We start from the raw sequence: 25,807 nt of genomic DNA, 5'->3' as shown, positions 1-25,807 counted from the left end.
CTCTTCCATTGGCAGAGCGCCGAATGGCCAGCTTCTGTCAGACAGACTGACATACACACAGATAGAATGTTGGCCTTTTTTTTTTTTTTTTTTGAACCGGCAGATGTCTCATGACATTATGTAGGGGGCTTTAGAGTAGGGGTCTCCAAACGTTCTAAACAAAGGACCAAACTGCCCTTCAGACTGTGGGGGGGATGGACTGTAGCCATTGGAAGTAGACAATGTCATGGCATCAGTAGGAGTAAACAGTGCTCCACCTTTGGTGTCAGTGAGAGGAATTGTGCCCGATCCTTTGTATCACTGGGTGTTAAGAATCATGCCCCATCATTGGTGTCCCTGGGAGGAACTGTGCCCGATTGTTGGTGTCAGTGGGAGGAACTGTGCCCCCACGGTGGTGTCATTGGGAGGAATTGTGCCTCTTTGTTAAGTGTCAGTGGTGGGAATTATGCCCCATTGTTGGTGTCAGAGGATGAAACATTGTCCCAAGTGCTGGATAAAAGCAAGTAAAGGGCCACATCTTGCCCCCGGGCCACAGCTTGGACATCAGTGTCTTAGAGGAAAATTGTGTCCTGGCCCTGTGATCATTTTCCATACAATTAACATTCATCTAACCCAACTCCTAAATTTAAACGGAACCCTTACCATATCACTTAAAGCCCAACTCCACAGAGCCTCTCTCCGTTTCCATTAAGGATATTTCCTCTTAGTTCCCATCAGGACAGAAAATGCTGGTGATAAACATTTGATAGAGGCTCTAACCCTTCCCCATGCTGTCTAAAACAAAAAAACTATAGAATTGGGCTTTAGGTGGTATGTTAAGTGTTATGCCCCGTACACACGATCGGACTTTCAGCCATCAAGCTCACATCCAACATTTGTTGTCTGAAAATCTGATCGTGTGTATGGGGCATTAGAGTGTTAGGAAAATACCATTAGCAGTGAAAGGTAAAATAATTAGTTACAACTTGTAGTTTAATAAGATATGTGTCTTCTTGTCCCAGCGACAGCCTCTCCCAGGATCAGGAAGAAAGATGAAAAGTTAAAAATACCCCCCCCCCCCCCCCCACAATGAAGTCATGGACAGTAACAGAAGTGATTATTCTTCCCAAATCTACAGTAAAAAATAAATAAAGTAAAAACATTTTTCCTGAAGTTGGCCTTCAAAATCTAAGTTAAAAAAAAAATCAGCAAGGGGTGGTGTATACATTAATGAAGAAACGTCCCTTGGGCTGTTCTTAGTTGTCCATTGAGAAATGTCTGTAGTACTGGTGCTAGTTGTCCTAGATTCTTCTGCCAATTCCACCCCCCCCCCCCCATATCTCACAACGATAATTGTCTAGTACTGAGGGGTTATTACAGCCACCAGATCTGCCATAGCTACTTGTCAAGAGTGTAGACTACAACCATCGATCCCCCATCCACCCATGTCTTGCATTCATAGAGGCTGTACTATAGTACTATAGCTTCCATCAATAAAAATCTATCTATGAATGGAGGAGGCAAACCTTTTACTCTTCCACCTGTCCTCCATTCCATTCATAGACCACTTTTCATTGATGGAAGCTATGGTAAAGCTTCAGTAAATGGAGGAGGGGGGCAGAAATGGCGGGCATAATCAGCACTCTAGACATTTGTTTATGACAGGTCCAGCTAATTACCCCCACAGCAGCAGGGGGTTGGGGGAAGGGTAGGGGACTTTCATCTAGGAAAGCCATAACCAGCACAAAGGAAGCCCCTCATTAAATGCTGAGTTTAAAAAATGACCTAAACTTAGGCTTTAAAAACAAAATACATAATAACTCTTCACCCCCCCCCCCCCCCCCCAAACTTGTAACCCTATTAACCCTACATATCTGCAACAACCACCAAACATTCCTATCATGGCCAATTCCCAGGCCATTCTGACAGGCAAATTTTGGGCACATCCAGATGCTTGTACACTTTCTTCTGCCTCATGTGCATTCCTATTGACCATTGAGACCTTCCTTCATAGTGATGGACCAGTATTATGTTGGGGGGGGGGCTAGCAGCAAGCTCAAACACTACATGAAAGTGTTAGAGCTTTGCCCATGCCTGGAAGGTTTAAGAGGATGCTAGGACACAGCACATGACATTTCCATGCGGGGTTAAATATCACTTCTGTAAATAACACTGCAGAACTTACTTGGTGATTATCCCCTGTCAGGCTTCTGCTTCCACCAGTTACATTTCCATACACTTGTTGGAGCTAAAGAATTGGCTTGGACAACCTACAAAACATCTTTAACCTTACAGAAAAGATCCAGTTAATTGTGACTAACTGCTACTACGTAAGATCTAAAAAGTGACTGGCAATTTACTAAGAAGGGTAACAGCTCTACACACATTGATTTCTTTTAACTGTTTATTGTAAGAACCCCATAGAATTACAATGTAGATAGTGCAACATGGAATAGAATAATGATTCAAGTCTGATTTTCCAGTGACAAGTAATATACTGTATTCTTACCATCACATCAAGATATACTATATAATATAAAGCTGAATAGAATCCTTGCATTTATTCCATCTTAGGCTGTGACCAGCATTGAGCGCAGTACCCTAAGGCAGGGGTAGGCAACCTTTGAGAGGTAGAGATCTACCTGGACAATGTGGAAGAGAGCAAAGATCCCCAGGGTGCAACACTTTAAAAAACAAAAAAACTATCAAGCCCCAATAAAATGATTGCACGAAAAACAGTGTGTCACAATAGTATTCCCTCCCTGCTTCACATCACCGTCCACAGTGGTGTCCTTCACATCATCCCCTACACAATATTGGAGTCTGCCCTCCACAGTAGTGTCCTCTGCCCGCCTTCACATTACCCCCCACAGTAGTATCTTTTGACCGCCCCCTATAATAGTGTCCTCTGCACCCACCCACTCCCCAACAATAGTGACCTCTGCCCCCCTTTCACATCACCCCCAACAGTGGTGTCCTCTGCCCACCCAGTAGGGATCTCTGTCCCCCTTTCACATCACCCCCCCACAGTAGTGTCCTCTGCCCCCTCCCAAAATAGTGCCCTCTGCCCCCCCTACACAGTAGTGTCCTGTGCCCATCACAGTAGTGTCCTGTCCCTCATGCACAGTAGTGTCCCGTGCCCCCAAAGCAGTAACCTCTGCTCCCCCACAGTAGTGTTTCCTACCCACACACAATAATAACCTCTGCCCCCCATAGCAGTGCCCTTTGACCCCCTTCTCACCACCCCCCCCCCCCACAGTAGTGTCCTCTGCCCCTCCCCACCATAGTGTCCTGTGCCCCCACGGTAATGTCCTGTGTTCCCATGGTCCCACAGTAGTATCCTATCACCCCCCCCCCCCCCCAAAGCAGTGTCCTGTGTCCATAGAGCAGGCTTCTACTCTGCTCTATCCTATTCAGGTCTACAGCACAGTGGAGAGCGAAGGATAGCATATTTCTAGATGGAGGGGGGAAGCGGAAGCCAGAGTTAACTTTTCATACTAACTAGCTGGTGATTGGTTACTAGGACCGCCCTGTGTCCTAGCAACCAATAACCTACCAGTCAGTTAACAAAGTTAACTTGGGCAGTTCCTGCCCTCTGTCCTGAGCTGTGCTACCTCCCGCCCCCCGCTCATGGGTATGAAAGTGTAGGAGAAGGCTGGGTGGAAGGAGTGTCATCTAGCACTGGTCAGCAAAGCAGGGATGTGGTTGTAATCTACCCATCACCTGCCTGCGGTCAACGGGTAGATTGCGATCGACAGTTGCCGAACTCTTCCCTAAGGAAACCATTTTTATCAAGAGCGGATTAAACTGTGGTAATAATGTAAAGAGTGATGGAACACAAAAGAACAGCATTTAGAACATAGGTGACACAGAAAACCGAAGCCATAACCATAGCTGCCTGTCTAGCTTTCAGAAATGGGTAAGGAGACCTAATAAAAAGAGAGTAAAATCTTGGGTGCGAGTGGGAACATAGTGGAGCTAAGCAGGTTTGTGGTTGGGAGAGGGAAATCTCAAAGGATCTGTTGCAGATAATTCTTGAAAGCAGTATGCTACCTTAAAATTTTAAAAAATAAAAATCATACTTTGGCAATAATATTACTAAATGATTTAAGTAAATGAAGCGTTTGCCCTAGTGGAAGAGAATGCTGTATGAGGACCATGAATAACAGTGGCCCTCTGTAGCCTTTGCAGTGGTTACCATGTTACATGTGTTTGGGGACAGCTATGTACCCCCCTTTATGTTATTTGCTAAGATCTATGAACAAATGAATTATGTTGTAGAAAAATTGTTTATCAGACAGGTTCTAGATTAGATCATTTTTTCTATACAGAGGCCTTAGAGCTATACAGTAGAATACAAGGTGCCTGAAAGCAGCTTATCTCCAGAGATAAGAGACCATAAAGTCATTTAGCTGTTAGAACCATATAAAAGTTTAGGAAATCATTGTCAATACCTTGTCTTTCACAGAAATGATCCTGTTACAACACAATTCATTTCCCTTTGTCTGGTGGGAGTTTGAACATTAAAATGCCAACATTTAAGACTATTACTGTGGACTTTGTATCTTGCTGACTTTGCCTTGCTAGCATTAATATCTACACCCTGGTACTGCTTCCTCAGACTAATTATACAATGTGTAAATTCCAGCAGAGTGCCTTGTGTCAACTATTGTCCATGTCCATCCCAAAACTGGGAGGATTCTGACATGCTTCATCACAAGCTGCTCACTCTTCAATCAGTACATGTAAGATGACCAGACCAGCCTCTGAGCTCATTCCATATTATGCAGCTTCAGGTAAGTCATTGGTCACAAATGTTCTAATATTTTCAGCAGTAATAGTTCTTAATTTGTTTTTGGTTCAATAGAAAAAGAGCGCTAGGTCCAATCTCTGTTGGCGGCATCTGCTCTGTCCAGGATGATGCTTATTTGCATAAACTGAACACAGTGCTAAGAGAATGCATTACATCATCCAGAGTGATAATTGTCTGTGCGGCGGTCAGTATAGGTGGCAATATTTTATGGAAAGTGTTGGGTCTATTATTGGATTATTGGATTTGCATGGTTGTATGGTTTCATATAGGCAGCATTTCCATAATTCAAGGTGCACTGCTATATACATTAGATAGCTAGATAGATAGCTAGATAGATAGATAGCTAGCTAGCTAGATAGATAGATAGATAGATAGATAGATAGATAGATAGATAGATAGATAGATAGATAGATAGATAGATAGATAGATATTGCTGACATACTGTGCAGAGATGTAGATCTGTTATATATTTGCTCTTCTAGGATTATTGAGCAGTAGTAGAATGTTGTACCATGTTAATTAACCACTTAACCACTTCAGCCCCGGACCATTTTGCTGGCCAAAGACCAGACCACTTTTTGCGATTCGGCATTGCGTCGCTTTAACTGACAGTTGCGCGGTCATGGGACATGGCTCCCAAACAAAATTGACGTCCTTTTTTTCCCCACAAATAGAGCTTTCTTTTGGTGGTATTTGATCACCCATGTGGGTTTTTTTTTTTTTTTGCGCTATAAACAAAAATAGAGCAACAATTTTGAAAAAAACGCATTATTTTTTACTTTTTGTTATAATAAATATCCCCCAAAAATATATTAAAAAAACATTTTTTTCCCTCAGTTTAGGCCGATACGTATTCTTCTACATATTTTTGGTAAAAAAAAATCACAATAAACGATTACTGATTGGTTTGCTCAAAAGTTATAGCGTTTACAAAATAGGGGATAGTTTTATGGCATTTTTATTAATAATTTTTTTTTTTACTAGTAATGGCGGCGATCAGCGATTTTTATTGTGACTGCGACATTATGGCGGACACTACTGACATTTTTGACACATTTTTGGGACCATTGTCATTTATACAGCAATCACTGCTATACAAATGCAGTGATTCCTGTGTAAATGACACTGGCAGTGATGGGGTTAACCAGTGGGTGACAGTGTAGGGGTTAAGTGTTCCTAGGGGTGTGTTACTAACTGTTGGGGGGCTGGGCTTTCATTTATTGAACACTGATCTCTGCTCCAATCACATGGAGCAGAGATCAGCATCACTTGTTGCTAGGCATAGGCTAAGAAGAAAAGTTTGAAGTTTGAAACTGTATTAAACCCAAACCCAAAGGTTTTCTACATAGCAGCTTACCAATACTTAGATGTATTGATTCAGCCAGCAAGTCTGTTATTTTTAAACTTCCTTTAACAGGCTAAGCAATGGTACAAAAGAGGCAGTTAGAGGAATGAGACAAAACATATACAATGGTCAGCTATTTTTCATTACATGAAACCATTATATCTAAAGGAATGAAAAAAAAAAGCTCTAACTGCCTAATACGTGTTAGCTGGAGTTTATTTTTAGTTTGTTAATCAAGTTCATGTAAATGTGTTAGTACGTCTAAGGCCTCTTTCACACGGGGCGGATCAGTAATGATCCGCCCCGTGAAGATCCGCTCGCTCAGCGGGGATCGCTCCCTTGTCCCCGCTGAGCCGGCGGCGGACAGGGCGGTCTCCGCACACTGTGCAGGGACCGCCCTGTCAGATCTCCGCTCTCCTCTATGGGGGATCGGATGAGCACGGACCGTCTGTCCGTGTTCGTCCGATCCGCTCTGCAGATGGATAGAAAAATAGGATTTTCCTCCGTCTGCAGAATCGGACTGTCGCGGAGGCGGACGAAATCGGGTGTCTGCGGATGCTCATCCGCAGACACCCGCTATCCCATAGGGATGAATGTATGTCCGTATTTCATCCGCAAACGGATGGATGAAATACGGACATACCATCCGCATGTGTGAAAGGGGCCTTATACTATCTTCTCCCCAGAATGACAATGCTGCTGTCCAAGGGTATCTCTGTTGCTCCTCCATCCAGAGTGGAGATCATACCAGAAGGGCCTATTCACACCACATGGGGTAAGACTGCATTGCGTGGCTATTCCAGTGCAGTCCTACTGCAAGACAATGCAAAATGCCTTGTCTCCTACCCGGCCAGTTCAAACCACCATGTTGCAATTAAAAATAAGTACAGCATGCAGTATTCTTTTTCGTGCAGTGCAGTGTGAGGCATTCCACGGCCTCACACCATGTTGGAGCCAATATAACTTAAGGAAATGTCACTGTTTGACATTTCAGTAAAGTTTGTTTAAAAAAAGTACACAGTATGATACATTGCGTTCAGCGCATCGACACTTCTGTCATCCAACTGCACAACAGTGGCTGGGTTCTAATGCAGTCGTTGTGAACCAGGCCTAAGACAGGAAATTTGTTACTGACTGAATCACCAGTTGAAAATAAAGGGAAAAAAAGCTTAAAAAATAATACAAATGCAGCCACTGCATTTAAGGACTGTAGGCCCAGTATATTACATGATTGTTTTTGGGTTTAATACCACTTTAAGAAGTTTAAGTGATTCCCTTTATTGGCTAGTTATATATATTTAAGAAGAAAAAAAACAGTAACCTGTAGTGACAATTTCTTTTATTGATTTGCCTGTACTGCTTTGATGAAATGACAATGATATATGTTGTTGCTGTGGGTTACTGTACATTGGAGTTCAGCTTCACTGTGACTGAGGATGAGCTCAGGTGTGTTCGCAAACAGAACGTGCAGAGCCCGCCGGGAAGTCGGCACTGCACAGCACTAATCACAGGCAGTGAGACATTGCCCCAATCTCTGCAGCCGCGCATCGGGAAATGCCTGTGATTAGCGCTCCGCAGTGCCGACTTCCTGCACGTGCTGTTTGTGAACACACCTGAGCTCATCTTACTGAGGAGGCTGTCTCAGAACTGTGCTGAGGATCAATATCATTGTAGTTGCAGGTTTTGGAGCAAGAGTGGTGTAAAGATAACAGGTTCCCTTTAAAGTCCAATGAGATGAAAAATTTTATTAAAGTTGTCTGTCTTTAGCTAATTGTTGGCAGTGTGGGATTTCTTTTGACTCATTCTTTCCTCTTTGCTCTATTTCATCTGCAACAGGTTTCCTAATGTTGTCTGTTATAGCTCCTCCTGATCTTTTACACTGGTAACCAGACATCTTAAGATTGCAGGACAACACACGCTGGTGGCAATGTCTGGTGGCAACACACACTAGGGCAATGTCTTAAACAGGATCTCCAGTCTCCCAAAAACATTTTAAAGTCAGCAGCTACAAATACTGTAGCTGCTGCCCTTTAATATAAGGACATTTACCTGCCCCTGGATCCAGCGCTGCCCTCATCCAAGCCAATTCTTCAATCGGCTTCAGGTGCAGGCACCGGCATCTTCACCACAGCCGGCTTCCAACTGCGTGAGCCACACTGCACTTTGTGATTCGTCCCTCAGTCTACTTGGACCTGTGATATGTCCCAGAAGGAGCAGGGGGCAAACTTCCTCTGAGCTTGCCTTGGCTGCGACTGGATGTAGAGGAACCTGTCACAATCAGGTACCTGCTCCCCCCTTCCCCCCAAAAATGTGCCAAATGTAAAGGAGGAGGGGGGTGGAGAATTATCTTCTCCACCCCCCTCCTCCTTTACATTTGGCACATTTTTTTGCAGAACTTCACCTTTTGAGTGAAGTTCCACTTTTAGGCTGGGTTCACACTGGAGCTGCTACGAGAACCGGATGTGATTCGCACCGCACTGCAGTGCAAATTACATCCGATCTCTGTGCGATGCGAGTTCAGCCATACAGATAGTATGGCTGAATTCGCATCGCACCCGCCGCAAACTCGCACGGGACCCTTTTTTTGGTCCGCAGCAGAATCGGATCGCATGGGTGTTCACACCATGCGATCCGATTCCTGTCCGAGTTTGCAGATCGCACTGCGATATGCGAACTGATCTGGGGGTGTCATTAAGGTTTCACTGACACTCCCAGCAGTCCGCATAGGGCAGTGTGAAATGCCGGCGGGAGGTATGCGATGCAGGAACCCGCCGCGGATTCGCGGCGTTCCCGCATCGCTTCAGTGTGAACCCAGCCTAAGCTGGACATACATTAGTAGGTTTTTGGACAAATGTTTGTACAAATATTTATACAAACATTCACATGAAATTAGTCAGTATATTTGATGATTTGACAAATGTCATTCAATGGCGCTTCAAAATTTTGTTGCTTTTGACATTCGACTTTGGAATGAATGGACTTTCCTGAATGAAAACTATAATCACTGTTACAAACTGGTTAATTTGATTAAAAATTTTTTTCAAAATTTCCATCCTGCTCCTTCCAGTTTTCTTGTTACTGCAGTCAAAAAGGAAATCGATTGGACCCCACTAACAACTGGAAAATCAAACGAGCGTTCTTAAAACAAAAACTTTCAAATGAAATTCTGTTAGTCTATGGCCAGCTTACATCACATACCCTCATCGGCCACTTTATTAGGTACACCTGTTTAATTGCTTGGTAACACAAATTGCTAATCAGCCAGTCACATGGCAGCAACTGATTGCATTTAGGCATCTAGATGTGGTGAAGATGACTTGCGGAAGTTTCAAATCAAGCTTTAGAATGGGGAAGAAAGGGGATTTAAAGGGGCTGTAAAGGGAGAAGTTTTTTTTTTATCTTAATGCATTCTATGCATTAAGATAAAAAATATTTTGTGTGCAGCAGCTCTCCTAATGCCCCGTACACACGAGCGGACTTTTCGACATCCAAACTCCGACGGACTGAGTCCGGCGGACTATCCGATCGTGTGTGGGCTGCAACGGACTTTAGCGAAGCTAAAGTCTGACGGACTTTAGAAATGAAGCATGCTTTAAATTTTCCCGACGGAACTCCGCCGGACCCGGTCCCCTTTGAAAAATCCGCTCGTGTGTATGCTACTCCGACGGACTAAAACCGACGCTAGGGCAGCTATTGGCTACTGTCTATGAACTTCCTACGTCGAATCCAGTCGTACGTCATCACGTTCGACTCCGTCGGAGTTTGGTGTGATGGTGTGTGGTCAAGTCCGTTCGGTCGAAAAGTCCGCCAGAACTCCGTCGGAATTCCAGCGGAACTCCGGCGGAACTCCTTTGGAGGTCTGTCAGACTTAATTCCTCTCGTGTGTACGGGGCATTATACTTACCTGAGCCCCATCTCTATCCAGCGATGTCCACAAGTCCCTCGGGAATCTCCCTCCTGATTGAGACACAGCAGAGCAGCCATTGGCTCCTGCTGCTGTCAAAGTCAGTTAGCCAATCAGGAGAGAGAGGGGTGGGGCCGAACCACAGCTCCATGTCTGAATGGACACAGGGAGCTGCAGTTCGGTTCGGGTGCTCCCATAGCAAGCTGCTTTCTCTGGGGGGCGCTTGACAGTAGGGAGGAGCCTGGAGCAGCAAAGAGGGACCAGAAAAGAGGAGGATCTTGGCTGCCCTGTGCAAAACCACTCCACTGAGCAGGTAAGTATAATATGTTATTAAAAAAAAAAAAAAAGACTTTACAATCACTTTAAGTTAATTTAACCATGGCATAGTTGTTGGTGCCAGACGGGTTAGGTCTGAGTATTTAAAAAATGGGCTACAGCAGCAGAAGACCACACCAGGTGTCACTCCTGTCAGCTAAGAACAGGAAACTCGGGCTACAATTCACACAGGCTCATCAAAATTGGACAATAGAAAATTATTGCCTGGTCTGATTTCAGCTGCAACATTCAGATGGTATGGTCATAATTTGGCGTAAACAACATGAAAGCATGGATCCATCCTGCCTTATATCAACAGTTCAGGCTGGTGGTGGTGGTGTAATGGTGTGGGGGATATTTTCTTGGCACACTTTGGGCCCCTTAGTAAAAATTGAACAATATTTAAACGTCAAGACCTACCTGAGTATTGTTGCTGACCATGTCCATCCCTTTATGACTACAGTGTACCCATCTTCTGGAGAGTCGCATCATGGATGTGCAGCTGACAAATCTGCAGCAACTGCATGATGCTATCATGTCAATATGGACCAATATCTCTGAGGAATGTTCCCAACACCTTGTTGAATCTATGGCACAAATAATTAAGGCAGTTCTGAAGGCAAAAGAGAGTCCAACCCAGTCTAGCAAGGTGTACATAATAAAGTGGCTGGTGAGTGTAAGCTTCCAGTGCTTTCCTGCAATCCCAGGCTTTGCACAAAGCAGAAATAAAGAAGCAAACTAAACAGGGCTGGAGGGCAACATTCTGCAACAATTCCATGCCCTATGTTGCAAGTTATGTTCACTCCTACTTGCTCAAAAGCCAGCCAGATATGGGACTGGGGCAGCGAAAGGACCATTCTCAGTATAGTTGTTTGAATGAGCAAACTCTATTAGGCATTAAATATTGTTCCAGTTTATTATGTAATCTTTATCACATATAATACTGTTGCAGATATCAATAAATATTACAAGTTTTGCTGGTTATTTTGTATTCCAAAAGACTTCCTACAGTTTTTAACTTTGTGTTCTTGTCTTTTATGTGTCTCTGCACAGATAGTTTGTAACAGTTTGCATACTATATACATTTGTTGTATCAATTTGCATACTATGTACTTTTTGACCTTTTGTTGCCTTGCTAATCTGATTGTATTGCTGTACTTTTTGGAAGCGATAAACTGCATGTGTGATCCTGTACGTCCTGTATGTCTGATGTATATATGGACCTATAAGAATGTCAAGCTGGCAAAATTAATATGTGACTGACTGCAGATCTTTGTGGACTTTAATCCTGTTCACTTTTGGAACATTTACACACAGTTCTATAGCTGCCATTATTCCACCTGTTCTTGTCTCGTCTTATAATTATAACAAGAATTATCATTCTTAAAGAGAATTGTTATCTAAAAGGACATTTCACAATTTTATTTGGTCTTAGTGTTCTTGTGTGGATGTACAGGACAATAAACCTATACCATCCAAAAGGAAATTTATCAGGAGAAATCTACAAATAATCTGTTTGAATGTTGACGAGAACACAAGTTTAACAAGACTACGTAATACTTACAATGGCCATAAACAGGCAGATCCGTCTAAAATTATTATTTAAAAGCTAAACACATTTCTTAGTACTTGTAACAACCTCTGCATCTGAGGTTTCTCTATCCAGCTTAGAATCTTCTTCCCAGCACTATTTTTTCCAAAATGATACCATTCATGTAAGGAGAATGATCACATTGTTATATTATCATTATTTTATAGGATTTTTATAGCGCCAACATTTTGCACAGCACTTTACAAAACATAGGCAGACAGTACACTTACAATACAATACAATTCAATCTGAGAGGGATGAGCAGGTCTTGTTTCTGAGAGATTACTATCTAAAGGGGAAGGTAATAACTGTAAAGGATGTGCTGATGAAAATGTAAAAATACAGTTTATTAGGTGAGATTGGATAAACTTCCTTTTTTTTTCTCGTTTTATAAACATTTTATACAAACACATATAAATTCATATACTTTATAGCTATAAATAATGTCCTGTGTCCCTGACAAAAGGCAATAAAAGGATAAACTTCCTTTATGAAAAGGTCTTTCGGTGATTGCTTAAAGGCGAAAAGAGAAGAAGATTATTAAACAAATTGGTGTAGGAGTTCCAGAGGATGGGAGAGGGTCTGGAAAACATTTGAAGGTGAGCATGAGAGTGATGGAGTTAGAGAGCAGGATATTTTGGAAGGAGTCAAGAGGACAGTTTGGTTGATATTTTGAGAGGAGGTTGATGATTTAGCTCAGAGTTACACATTTGTAGTTATTATTGTGGTGTTTACCTTGACCACTTTCTAGTGTTATGATACTTTGACTAACAATTATTCAATCATACAACACTGTGGGGGAGATTTACTAAAACTTGAGTGTGCAAAATCTGGCCCAGCTCCGCCTAGAAACCAAAAAGCTTTCAGGTTTTATTGTCAAAGCTGAATTTAGAAGCTGATTGGCTACCATGCACAGCTGCACCAGATTCTGAGTGTACCAGTTTTAGTACATCTCCCCATGAACTCCAATACATTGAATATCATTCACCAGGTAGAGCTTTCTTTTGGTGCAATTTAGTAATCACTGCCAGGAGAGCACAAGCACCCCCAAAATGGCCCATTTTTGGAAAGTAGACTCCCAAAGGTTAACTCATGACTTTTGACACAATTATTTTGTAAATCAAGAAATAACTCGTTGTCAGGTGACAGACTGGAGTTTTTGTTAATAGATTGAAACCCAGTATGTTTTATGGTTGAATAATTCACATATGGTGACAGAATCTGTAAACACTGCGGAATAAAAAAGTTGCCTTGACATTTGTTAGGATAAGGTATTGGCTGTACAGTGAAATGTTTTCGATGAGAACCATTTCATAGGCTTGCCTTGTGAAAAGGAACAATAACGCACAAATATTGTGTAGCACTGGAAAGCATCAGGCAGGACCTACAAATAATATGAGAAAATATGGTTTAAAAAAAAGCACAAGCGACCTTAGGTCTTTAGATACAAATGAGTAAGCTCACAGCCACCTCATATTCCTCACAATGTTTGTGAATGTTATATAAGGTATGGTCAGCATTACAAACTTTAGTACCATAAATGTCTTCTAGTACAAAATATAAATGTCAGCATTTTATTGGACTACAACAGACCTAGAAAACCAATCCCTTGCTAGCCTACAATCAATACTGTATACACTCATGGATTAGAAAACATATAATAAATGTATCTTTTAAATCACTTATTCTGTGTAAGAAAACGATGCAAAATATTTGTTTCCTGGAAACATGTTCAAACAACTTTGTGGCCTGGTTTGGCATTTAGACTGCACATCTTGGAGACTGTAGATGCTTCCTTTTTGAATCATAGATCATCTACAGCATCCCTGCTACCATATGTGAAACAAGACTACACACAAATAGTATAATAACTACATCCAGGCTTGGACATCCATAGGTAAACACCTGTGTGCGGCTACATGTGAACAGCAGCAGCTGCTGTCAGCATTAGCTTATATATTAGCTTATATAGGCTGCTGCTATTCGCATGACCCAGTCATTCTAGCTGCAAGAATCTGCTGCTAAGATCTGGAGAATGCACCTACCAGGCCTTGTAAAACGGGCCTAATTAGTATGAAACACTCTTTAAAGACGTTAATTACCTGGCACTAAATATAAAAGAAGTAGGCACATAAGTATTCTTTGTGAATTAATAATGTGCCGTTGTATGTTTTTGCCCATTGAAAGTTACACTTTATAGAGTAAAACATTTAATATTTACCATTGAATTGTGTATAAAGCTGTTTTTCACAAAAGAGCATTGTACAAGCTGAGATCCTAAATTAAAACTTGACTTGCAATGGTAAATTTTCCTTATTATTTGAAACTGCTCAAAATAAGTTTCATGCCCTCAGAGTGCTCATATTAAAGTGATTGTAAAGTCTTGTGGTTTTTTCTCCAAAAATAACAAATATGTTATACTTATATGGTCTGTGCACAGAGCCCCGATTCGGCCTGCCTCCTCTCTCTCCTGATTGGCTGACTGACTTTGAATGACAGCAGTGGGAGCCAATGGTGCTAGTGCTGTGTCTCAGCCAATCAAGAGGAGAGTCCCGGATGGCCAAGGCACTTGTGGACATCACTGGCGAGAGATGGGGTTTAGGTAAGTATTGGGGGGTGCTGGGGCGGCAGCTGCACACCGAAGGTTTTTTTATCTTAATGCACAGAATACATTAAGATAAAAAAAACTTCTGCCTTTACAACCACTTAAAATTCCAATGATTATGCCACAAAAAAATAACGCTTTTTGAAGGAATTCTATATAAAGATGTTTTTCTGTGTGTGGCATAGAAGGCATCATCACACAGACTTTTCTGACCCAGAACACAAAAGCAGAGGGCTATTTGTCCTCGGGGCCTCATCGGCCCAGGAATGGTGGTTTTGGCAAGCAAGCAGTGACTGCTGGATGACTTTGGGAAATACAGGCCTGTCATATAAAATGTTATTACCCAAATATACTGGTGGAAAGGGTTATTTAGATTCATTTCCAAGGAAGCATTTCCTGAAGTTTCCCTACCTATACTTTATACTTCAGTCAGGCATGGTTGGCATCCCTCCAGCTTTATCTGAGTTTGCTAGTAACTCATCTGACACATTCCCCTTAAACATTACACTGCTCATTTGTAAAGATAACTTACTGCCAACAAAATGACACATGGAAGTATTTTGCCTTGAATTCTGTAACATTATTAAGATGGCATTCTCCCTAAATATGTATACATTCTATAGAAAGTAGTTGACATCACATTACAGTACAGCGAAAGTTAACATCAAAATAATAAACTTTGGTTCAGACAATTTGGATAACAACCAAACTATTCTGACTTCCTCTTAGCAGGTTATCCTGGTGTGCACATCACATTCTCTTTGCCTTAAAACACCATCCCACTATTGGATTATCCCTTGATACATGTTCTACAGCCCTTACAAAACATGCTATTTCCTCGAATTACCTCCTAAACTCAGTTGTAGTCAATCCAAGTTTCATCCTTGGTTCCCTTACCAGTCTGTTCTGTCCCATCTTCTCAAAAAGAATAATCAGATCCCCATATTTCACACTTTCAGGCTGTTGGCTTACCATAAATGAATTAAAAAAATGAGATGGCCATTACAATCTTGACCTCTGGAAAGCAATCCTGCTCAGACTCCTGTCTGCTCACCCTACCAGACATTAGATTAGACCAATAACCCCTTTTGTACAGCTATGTATTGGTACAGGTCCATTAAGACACTATTTAGCCATACTCTAAACCCATCTGGTACTACCAACACAAGACTAAAAAGCCTCATACTTGACACATTGGGAATGGGATACAGAAGTCTCCTTTAGGCTGCTTTCACACTGGGGCGGTATTCAGGCGTTACAGCACTAAAAATAGCGCCTGTGTAGCGCCTGAAAAAAAACGGCCCCTTTCACTCCAGTGTGAAAGCCGGAGGGCTTTCACACTGGAGCGATGCACTGGCAGGACGGTGAAAAAAGTCCTGCTAGCCGCATCTTTGGAGCGGTGAAGGAGTGGTGTATTCACCGCTCCTAAACCGCTCCTACCCATTGAAATCAATGGGACACCGCGGCAATACCGCCGGCAAAGCACCGCTGCAGCGGCGCTTTGCGGGCGGGTTTAACCCTTTTTCGGCCGCTAGCGGGGGTTAAAACCACCCCGCTAGCGCCCGCAGACCGCCGCTAAAACGACGGTAAAGCGCCGCTAAAAATAGCGGCACTTTACCGCCGCTCCCGCCCCAGTGTGAAAGCAGCCTTACAATGAAACAGTGTTGAAGGATTATATATTTTTCATTAAAATTCTCAATTTGCAATCTTCAGACTTCTAAGAGACAAACTTTTAAATTCTAGTTAGATGTAAAGGACTCTATTAATCTTACATAATTAACATTACCCCAACACTAAAAACCTGCTGGAAGTGAGTTTGAAGTATGGTTAAATTTAAAAAATGTACAGACTACTTGATCCAAGTGGACCCAAACCTCTTCCTCCAACATAGCTCCCAAATCCCCTTCAAATGTTATCTCATATAGTTTCTAAGCACTTACTGAATGAGGCAAAGGCATGCATTCCCACAAAATGGAAAGACTCTTCCCAACCAATGACACCTATGTGGCTTAATAAGGTTGAGGAGACCAGAACGATGGATGACCTCATTCTTTCCCCCAAAAACAACAAAGATATATATCTTCAGATGTGGGTTTACTGGAATGATTTTACCTTCCTGGAAGAAGGTAAAGCCTTATTGCTCAGCAGTACTTAAAAATAGCACTCTCTCCTCCATTCCATGACCCATGACCTAGAAGTGTAACCTACCGACACAATATGCCATATATTGCTCAATCTGCTTCTGGTCCTCACGTACACCTTCCACTCATACACAACTCTTCCACAAATTAAAAATATGCATGCCAGGGACCTTAAACTCTGCATGCTATTCCTACAAGACTGAACTGTTCCTCAAAACGGTAACCTGCTTTTTAAGTGCTCTTGCACATTGATATGTCTAATGTTTTTTTACATTCGTTTTGTCATCTGGAGCATACATTCTCCACTTTCTCACAATTGTTACAGGGGACAAAAGTTGTGTGCCCAGAATTCTTCCATTGTTACTTTCACGCTTACCCCTAACGCAGGTGGTCAGACACTATAGGTAGCTTCTGTGCTCTTCACCTATAGCCCCCTTTCCCATAAGGCAAGCAGGCCTACTAGTACTCGGTTCTCCCGAGGACTTATACACAATGCTATAGTGCCTGGCTACCACGCCAGGGCATGCGTGAACTGGGCAAAGCAAACAGGTATTTGCGATTGGTGGACAGGCAGAGTGGTTCAATGACAGTCCAGGGACAAAGCAGGCAAGATTCAGAATAGTCGGGGTCAGTCCATAGTCAAAAAGCAGGCAGAGTTCAGAGAATAGTCTATTTACGATCCGAGGTTGTCAGCGACGGAATCCAATCTAGCAGAGCAGGTCAGGCAAACAGGGAGCCTGAAACACGTATTACAAACCCTATCACAAGCATGAGACTGAAGGTTTAGCTGGCTTAAAGGGGTTGTAAAGGCAGATGATTTTTAATCTTAATACATTCTATACATTAAAGGGGTTGTAAAGGTAAATGTTTTTTCACCTTAATGCATTCTATGCATTAAGGTGAAAAAACATCTGACAGTCCCGGCACCCCCAACCCCCTCCCGTTTTACTTACCCGACCCCTCGAAAATCCCTCGCTCGTCCCCCCGATGTCCTTTCCACTGTTCAGCCTGGCCGCTGATTGGCTGGAGTGGATGTATGGAAAGCAGTGCAGCCATTGGCTCGCGCTGCTGTCAATCACATCCACTGACGCGGAGCGCCCGGGGGGCGGGGCCGTGTGATACAGCGAGTGGCTATAGCCGCCGGCTGTATCACGGGAGCGCGCCCGCAGATGCTTCTCACCATGCGAGGGAGCTCGCATGAACGTGAGAAGCATCTGCGGGAGGAAGCAGAGACAGCCGCCGAGGGACCCCAGAAGAGCAAGTTCGGGGCCACTCTGTGCAAAACGAGCTGCACAGTGGAGGTAAGTATAACATGTTTGTTATTTTAAATAAATAAAAAAATTCCTTTTACAATCCCTTTAAGATAAAAAGCCTTCTGTGTTCTTCCCCCTAATACTTACCTGAGTCCCATTTCTATCCAGCAATGTCCACGAGTCCCTCAGCTATCTGGGACTCTCCCTCCTTATTACCCGAGACACAGCAGCGTTGCCATTGGCTCCCACTACTGTCATTCAAAGTCAGTTAGCCAATCAGGAGGGAGAGGGGCAGGAGCACAGAAGAGAGAACCGAGAAGAGGAGGATCCAGGTAAGTATAATATATTTGTTATTTTTATTTTTTTTTATGAGATTTTACAATCACTTTAAATCAGGTTTGATCCCCACCCAGAGAAAAAAAAATGTTGGAGTAAACATCATTTCTGGGATAGAGAAAGCTTTCCCCTCATGTTATGGTAACTTATAGCCAATGCCTAGAAGCAGTTGCTGTCAGCTGCCTCTAGTCTGGGTGGCTATGACTCATAGTATCGCAAAACAAGAGATGCTTGCTTTACATTTGTCCTCTACCATCTTTCTTTCTCATCTGATCATTGTCACCCACATTCTGAAATATGTTCTTTTCAGCTTTGTTCATTAAATACACAAATAGAATTGTGAGAACATGCTTCAAGGCAGCACAAAAAATATTATAACAAATGACTAATACATCTTACTGATATAAATCTTAGTATCAGTAATACTGATATTCAATGATTCCCTACCTAACTTAGCTATCAGTATGTTTTTTATTCAATGACAAAGATTACTCCTTTGTTTATTTACAGTATGTAGTTATTTATGTAGGTAGTCATGAGCGTCCGCAGAACTTTTTCCGGGGGTGGGGGGCATCATTTTAAGGCCACCCATGTTATATAAGAGATAATTCATCTTCACTTTGTATTGGAACTGAGGCGACTGTGCACCATGCCCATATAGCCTAGAGATTGTACATCATTTTACATTGAAATACATCTGTTGTGGTCTTATTCTGATCTTCATACTGTCATTGTATAGTTGTTTAGATCAAAATATGGCCACAACAGATGTATTGCAATGTAAAAAGATGTACAATCTCTAGGCTATATGGGCATGGTACGTAGCCGCCTACGTAACCTTGTGGATGCCAATGCTTTCAATCCAATACAAAGAGATGAGTGAAGATGAATTATCTCTTAAACTGTACAAACACATATCTTTCCAGTAAATTGCAATTATAGCTCAGCTCAGCTGTCCCACTTTCCAAGCAAAGCAATATAGTATATATAAAACTGCTCTCCTGAGTATTGCTGTTACCTGTGGTTCTTCACAGTATTTCCTGTCTGTGATGATGATCACCTATGCCCAGGGCAGCACTGGCAGGCGGCGGCGTATCTCTGTGTCAGCCACTTGAGTGGGTGGGGCTGGTGTGGAGCCAGCCGGATCTACACAACACAAGCAGGCTAGCAGCCAATGACTGGTGCGGACATAGGCGTGTGCAGCCTATTGCAATAGGGTATGCACCCCAAAGCTCAAACACATGTGCGTAAATATATATTTATATTTATATATATATATATATATATATATATGTATATATATATATATATATACACAGTGGAGCAAAAAAGTATTTAGTCAGCCACCAATTGTGTAAGTTCTCCCTCTTAAAAAGATGAGAGAGGCCTGTAATTGTCATCATAGGTATACCTCAACTATAAGAGACAAAATGTGGAAACAAATCCAGACAATCACATTGTATGATTTTTGAAAGAATTTATTTGCAAATTATGGTGGAAAATAAGTATTTGTTCACCTACAAACAAGCAAGATTCCTGCCTCTCACAGGCCTGTATCTTCTTCTTTAACCAGTTCCCGACCAGCGCACGCTGATGTACGTCGGCAGAATGGCACGGGCAGGCATATTGGCGTACAGGTATGTCCAATCTTTAATGCCGTCCTGCCATCGCTCGCATGCTGACCGGGACCCCCGTGAGTCCGGTCGCGGGTCCCGCGGACTCGATCGCCGCGGGCATACCCGCAATCGTCTCACGGGGTGGCTGAACGAGGAAATGCCATTGTAAACGGCATTTCCCCATTCTGCCTAGCAACTAGTGACGCTGATCTTTGCTCCATGTGATTGGAGCAGAGATCAGTGTTCACTAAATTAAAGCCCAGCCCCCCACAGTTAGTAACACACCCCTAGGAACACTTAACCCCTACACTGCCACCCACTGGTTAACCCCTTCACTGCCAGTGTCATTTACACAGAAATCACTGCATTTATATAGCAGTGATTGCTGTATAAATGACAGTGGTCCCAAAAATGTCCGATGTGTCCGCCATAATGTCGCAGTCACAATAAAAATCACTGATCGCCACCATTACTAGTAAAAAAAAAAAAGATTAATAAAAATGCCATAAAACTATTCCCTATTTTGTAAACGCTATAACTTTTGCGAAAACCAATCAGTAATCGCTTATTGCGATTTTTTTAACCAAAAATATGTAGAAGAATACATATCGGCCAAAACTGAGGGAAAATTTTTTTTTATATATTTTTGGGGGATATTTATTATAACAAAAAGTAAAAAATAATGCATTTTTTTCAAAATTGTCGCTCTATTTATGTTTATAGCGCAAAAAATAAAAACCGCAGGGGTGATCAAATACCACCAAAAGAAAGCTCTATTTGTGGGAAAAAAAGGACATCAATTTTGTTTGGGAGCCACGTCGCATGACCGCGCAATTGTCAGTTAAAGTGACGCAGTGCAGAATCGCAAAAAGTGGTCTGGTCTTTGACCAGCAAAATGGTCCGGGGCTGAAGTGGTTAAGAGGCTCCTCTGTCCTCCACTCATTACCTGTATTAATGACACCCGTTTGAACTTGTTATCAGTATAAAAGACACCTGGCCACAACCTCAAACAGTCACGCTACAAACTCCACTATGGTGAAGACCAAAGAGCTGTCGAAAGGACACCACAAACGAAATTGTAGACCTGCACCAGGCTGGGAAGACCGAATCTGCAATAGGCAAGCAGCTTGGTGTGAAGAAATCAACTGTGGGAGCAATAATTAGAAAATGGAAGACATACAAGACCACTGATAATCTCCCTCGATCTGGGGCTCCACACAAGAAAGCTGGGACCAATGTAACAAAGGCTACCATCAGTAACACACTACGCCGCCAGGGACTCAGATCCTGCAGTGTCAGACGTGTCCCCCTGCTTAAGCCAGTACATGTCCAGGCCCGTCTGAGGTTTGCTAGAGAGCATTCAGATATCTAGAAGAGAGAGAGATTGGGAGAATGTCATATGGTCAGATGAAACCAAAGTAGAAATGTTTGGTAGAAACATAACTCGTGTTTGGAGGAGAGAGAATGCTGAGTTGCAACCAAAGAACACTACTGTGAAGCATGGGGGTGGCAACATGCTTTGGGCTGTTTCTCTGCAAAGGGAACAGGACAACTGATCCGTGTACATGAAAGAATGAATGGGACCATGTATCGTGAGATTTTGAGTGCAAACCTCCTCCCATCAGCAAGGGCATTGAAGATGAAACGTGGCTGGGTCTTTCAGCATGACAATGATCCCAAACACACCACCCGGGCAATGAAGGAGTGGCTTCGTAAGAAGCATTTCAAGGTCCTGGAGTGGCCTAGCCAGTCTCCAGATCTCAACCCCATAGAAAACCTTTGGAGGGAGTTGAAAGTCTGTGTTGCCCAGTGACAGCCCCAAAACATCACTGCTCTAGAGGAGATCTGCATGGAGGAATGGGCCAACATACCAGCAACAGTGTGTGACAACCTTGTGAAGACTTACAGAAAATGTTTGACCTCTGTCATTACCAACAAAGGATATATAACAAAGTATTGAGATGAACTTTTGATATTGACAAAATACTTATTTTCCACCATAATTTGCAAATAAATTCTTTAAAAAATCAGACAATGTGATTGTCTGGATTTGTTTCCACATTTTGAGGTATACCTATGATGACAATTACAGGTCTCTCTCATCGTTTTAAGTGGGAGAACTTGCACAATTGGTGGCTGACTAAATACTTTTTGCCCCCACTGTATATATATATATATATATATATATATATATATATATTTATTTCCACAAAATTACCATAAGTATTGGGACGTCTGCCTTTACATGCACATGAACTTTAATGGCATCCCAGTCTTAGTCCGTAGAGGGTTCAATATTGAGTTGGTACACTCTTTGCAGCTATAACAGCTTCAACTCTTCTGGGAAGGCTGTCCACAAGGTTTACAAGTGTGTCTATGGGAATGTTTGACTATTCTTCTAGAAGCGCTTTTGTGAGGTCAGATACTGATGTTGGATGAGAAGGCCTGGCTCGCAGTCTCCACTCTAATCTGAAGGCCAGTCACGTTCCTCCATCCACAACTCGCTTATCAATGTCTTTATGGACCTTGCTTTGTGCACTGGTCGTTTGGTGGAGGGGGGATTATGGTGTGGGGTTGTTTTTCAGGGGTAGGGCTTGGCCCCTTAGTTCCAGTGAAGGGAGCTCTTAAGGCATCAGCATACCAAGACAATTTCATGCTCCTAATTTTGTGGGAAGTGTTTGGGGATGGTCTCTTCCTGTTCCAACATGACTGCGCACCAGTGCACAAGCAAGGTCCATAAAGACATGAATGATCGAGTAGAAAATTTACTTCAAGTGCACAAATTCACATTATAATAGTAACTAAAACATATAAAATTAAGTGTAACAATCTAAAAAATAACTCCAAAGTGCTATAATGGTGTGAACCTCCCAACTAAAGTTGTTGCACTTGAAGTTAGTTTGTATTGCAATTATCTGTAGAGGGGTTTCCACCATCCCTGCTAAGTTTATAAAAAAGTATGTCTTATTCTCATTTTTATGTGCATTACATGTGAAATCACATATCACTAAATGATTGCACTTGAAGCTAAACTGTATGGAAAACAACTATACTAGGGGTTTCCACCATCCCTCACTCGTCACTGATAGGTGGCATTGGTTGGCACTGACAGGTGGCACTGATTGGCACTGACAAGTGGCACTGATGGGCACTTTTGGCACTGACAGGTGGCACTGATTGGCACTGATAGGTGGCATTGGTTGGCACTGACAGGTGGCACTGATGGGCATTGATAGGTGGCACTGATTGGCACTGATCTAGGAGAGGGGGGATTTCACATTGAGCAGTCAGTGAGGCATGTAAGAGCCGCTCTGTGCGTGAAACTGTAATATAATGTCACTGCTTGCAGAAATCAGCTGTCAAAACTTGGCGATGATGTTGGGTGTGGGCGGGACAGAACAGCAAGCCTATCAAACACAAGCCAACGGGATGTGGAGCTGGAAGGACTGTGGCCCCACCCCTTTCTATCAGCTATCAAACACCAGCCAATGGAATAAGGTATGGGCGTGCCACTCAGTGTATCTGGCTCCGCCCCCTTTCTTAAGCAGCCCAATCATTGGCTGGTGTTTGATAGCCGATAGAAAGGGGCAGAGCTGCCCAGCCCATATTCCATTGGCTTGTGTTTGATAGGCTAGCTGTTCAGTCCCTCCCACCCCCGACATCAGCACAGAGTTTTGACAGCTGGTCTCTGCAAGCAGTGACATTACATTACAGCAGTGATTCTCAACCAGGGTTCCTCCAGAGGTTGCTAGGGGTTCCGTCAGCATTGGGCAATTTCTGCCTCTCAGATAAGGTCCCGCTCACACCATTGATCTTTTTAGCTATCTGTAAGGAGGTAATTCTTCCCAATGACCACAGGTGTAAGGACCATTCTTCCCACTGACCATCACATTAATGTATCATGAATTGTAGATTTCTAAATTTCAGCAGGGTTTCCCCGAGACCAGAGAACTATTTCAAGGGTTCATTTGTGTTGAAAAGGTTGAGAAAGGATGCATTACAGATTCAAGCTCTTATATGCCTCCCTGACTGCTCAATGTGAAACTATCTCACAGGCAGCATGCTATACAGTCTTTTGCAAGATTTAATAGCAGATCTCAGGCCACACATTAAGGTGTGCCCAGGCACATCCGGCACACCCCGTGTGCATGTCTATGGGTGTGGAGCGATCAAAACGAGCATCGCATTGGATGATCGGGCCAATATGAGGGGGGATGTCAGATGATAGGTCTCAGAGACACAGAGAGCTGCAACACCTTGACGATTCAAGGGGGGGTACATGATGCCCTGGCCCCCTCCTGCAGACACCAATTTTATCAGAAATAATTTCGACCTATCCATCTGAGATGGATAAAAATTGTTGATAGGCATCAATCATGTTTTTCTAGTTTAGCTTCATATAATTATGGACGCAGTGAACATGGATCTGATAGATAAGACCCAGAAAATGCTGCTGGGTAAAGACATACAAAATTCCAAGGTTCCATGCACACTGGCATAAAAAACGTTGCTTCTACAGGAGTTTTGTGTTCTGCCAGTAGAAGCATTTCAAAGTTATCCTATGTGTCCATGCACATTAGGACATTTACAGGCATATTTTGAGATCAACGTTTAGAGGCAGGAAAAAAACCCCCTTCTCATTCACGTTTATGATTGGAGCTCACTGGCAGAAAAAATGTAAAATTAACTAATCTAAACGTTGTACAAAAAAGGCTCTATGTGAGCATTTTCTACTCCAGAGAGATCAGACTTTTTTTTAAGCCCAGTGTGCATGGAGCCCTAAAGTTTAGGAAAAACCAAAACATTTTGTTTTAGGTTTGGGTGGAGTAACAAATGCTTAGAACTCTATTGCGGTTCTTTTTTTTTTTTAACCTGTATCTAATTGAGAAGATTTTTCTATCCTTCTTGTTCCAAAGACTCAGGAGCAAGTAAGAAGAATATCTTTCCAAATTGAAGAAAAATCCCCTCCTAGACAGTTGCCACCTCAACAGGTGTGCCTATTGCAGGGATTCTGCTCTACTTCCGTTTTACGGAAAACTGTAAAATTTTGAATTTTCCATCACTTTGTGTTTTGATGACAATGGTCAGCCGGACAAACAGAGGGCATATCTCCCTAGCATGGACATAGTCCTTTATAAAGAATTATGCTGCCGAAATATGTTTATATATTAACCTGTTTCTTTTAATAAATCTTTAATACAGGCCAGGATGTGCAGTGAAGGAGCAGATATGGAGAAGGATTTGGACAGGAAGCTAAAGGGCCGGGGAGACACACAGAAGGGGAAAACGAATATTGATGGCGGCTGGGCATGGATGGTGGTCTTGTCTTCTTTCCTTGTCCACTTGCTGGTTATGGGATCACAGATGGCACTGGGCATTCTCAACATGGAATGGCTGGAAGAGTTCAATCAAAGCAGAGGTCTGACAGCTTGGGTCAGTTCCCTAACAATGGGCATCACCCTAATCGTAGGTATGACATTCTATTAGAAGGACCTGCCTCTTTTATACATTTCAAGTACACCAAACAATTTTGTCTTTTTTTTTTTTTTTTGCTTGATCTGGCCGACCCCAATTTGGACACATAAAAAAAAAAAACTCAAGTGCTGTTTATGTCCCCTAAGATAAAAGGCCCAAACTTTTCTCTTGATTTTGCCATTGTCATGGCTTGGATAAATCAAGCACTTGTGTCTATGAATAGATCTGCTTTTATAAGTGCCAAAGTATACCTATAGCCTATGTATATGTGCTCCAGTCCTATAAGGATATGTAAACAGAAGTGCTGTTCTTATTCCACTGTATATGTACACTGAAATCACATGTATATACACAGTAAACATAAAAGAGAGGCAAAAGCAAAACAACATTTTTACAGTTAAAGTGTTACTAAATTCAGGAGCCTGCATTCATTA

General features: G+C 42.5%; 1 protein-coding gene across 6 annotated transcripts in view; it reads left to right on the top strand.

Moving 5' to 3' along the window:
* SLC16A14 (solute carrier family 16 member 14) overlaps positions 1-25,807 on the top strand; it is a 52,651-nt gene that overhangs the window by 8,694 nt on the left and 18,150 nt on the right. For 2 of the 6 annotated variants that reach the window (XM_077488554.1, XM_077488555.1), the window contains exons 2-3: positions 4,628-4,775; positions 25,101-25,368. In XM_077488554.1, coding sequence (XP_077344680.1) covers positions 4,764-4,775; positions 25,101-25,368 — 280 coding nt within the window. In that variant the 5' untranslated portion in view covers positions 4,628-4,763. Of the gene's footprint in view, positions 1-4,627; positions 4,776-6,823; positions 6,913-25,100; positions 25,369-25,807 lie in introns of all 6 variants that reach the window. The other 4 variants (XM_077488559.1, XM_077488558.1, XM_077488560.1 and 1 more) reach the window with 3 other exon arrangements.

The sequence above is a fragment of the Lithobates pipiens genome, unplaced genomic scaffold, assembly GCF_037356315.1.
Source record: "Lithobates pipiens isolate NorthernLeopardFrog02 unplaced genomic scaffold, aLitPip1_a1.2 Scaffold_18, whole genome shotgun sequence".
NCBI classification, from domain to species: domain Eukaryota; kingdom Metazoa; phylum Chordata; class Amphibia; order Anura; family Ranidae; genus Lithobates; species Lithobates pipiens.
The sequence above is the reverse complement of the archived record's forward strand: the minus strand, read 5'-3'. Positions and strand labels throughout refer to the sequence as shown.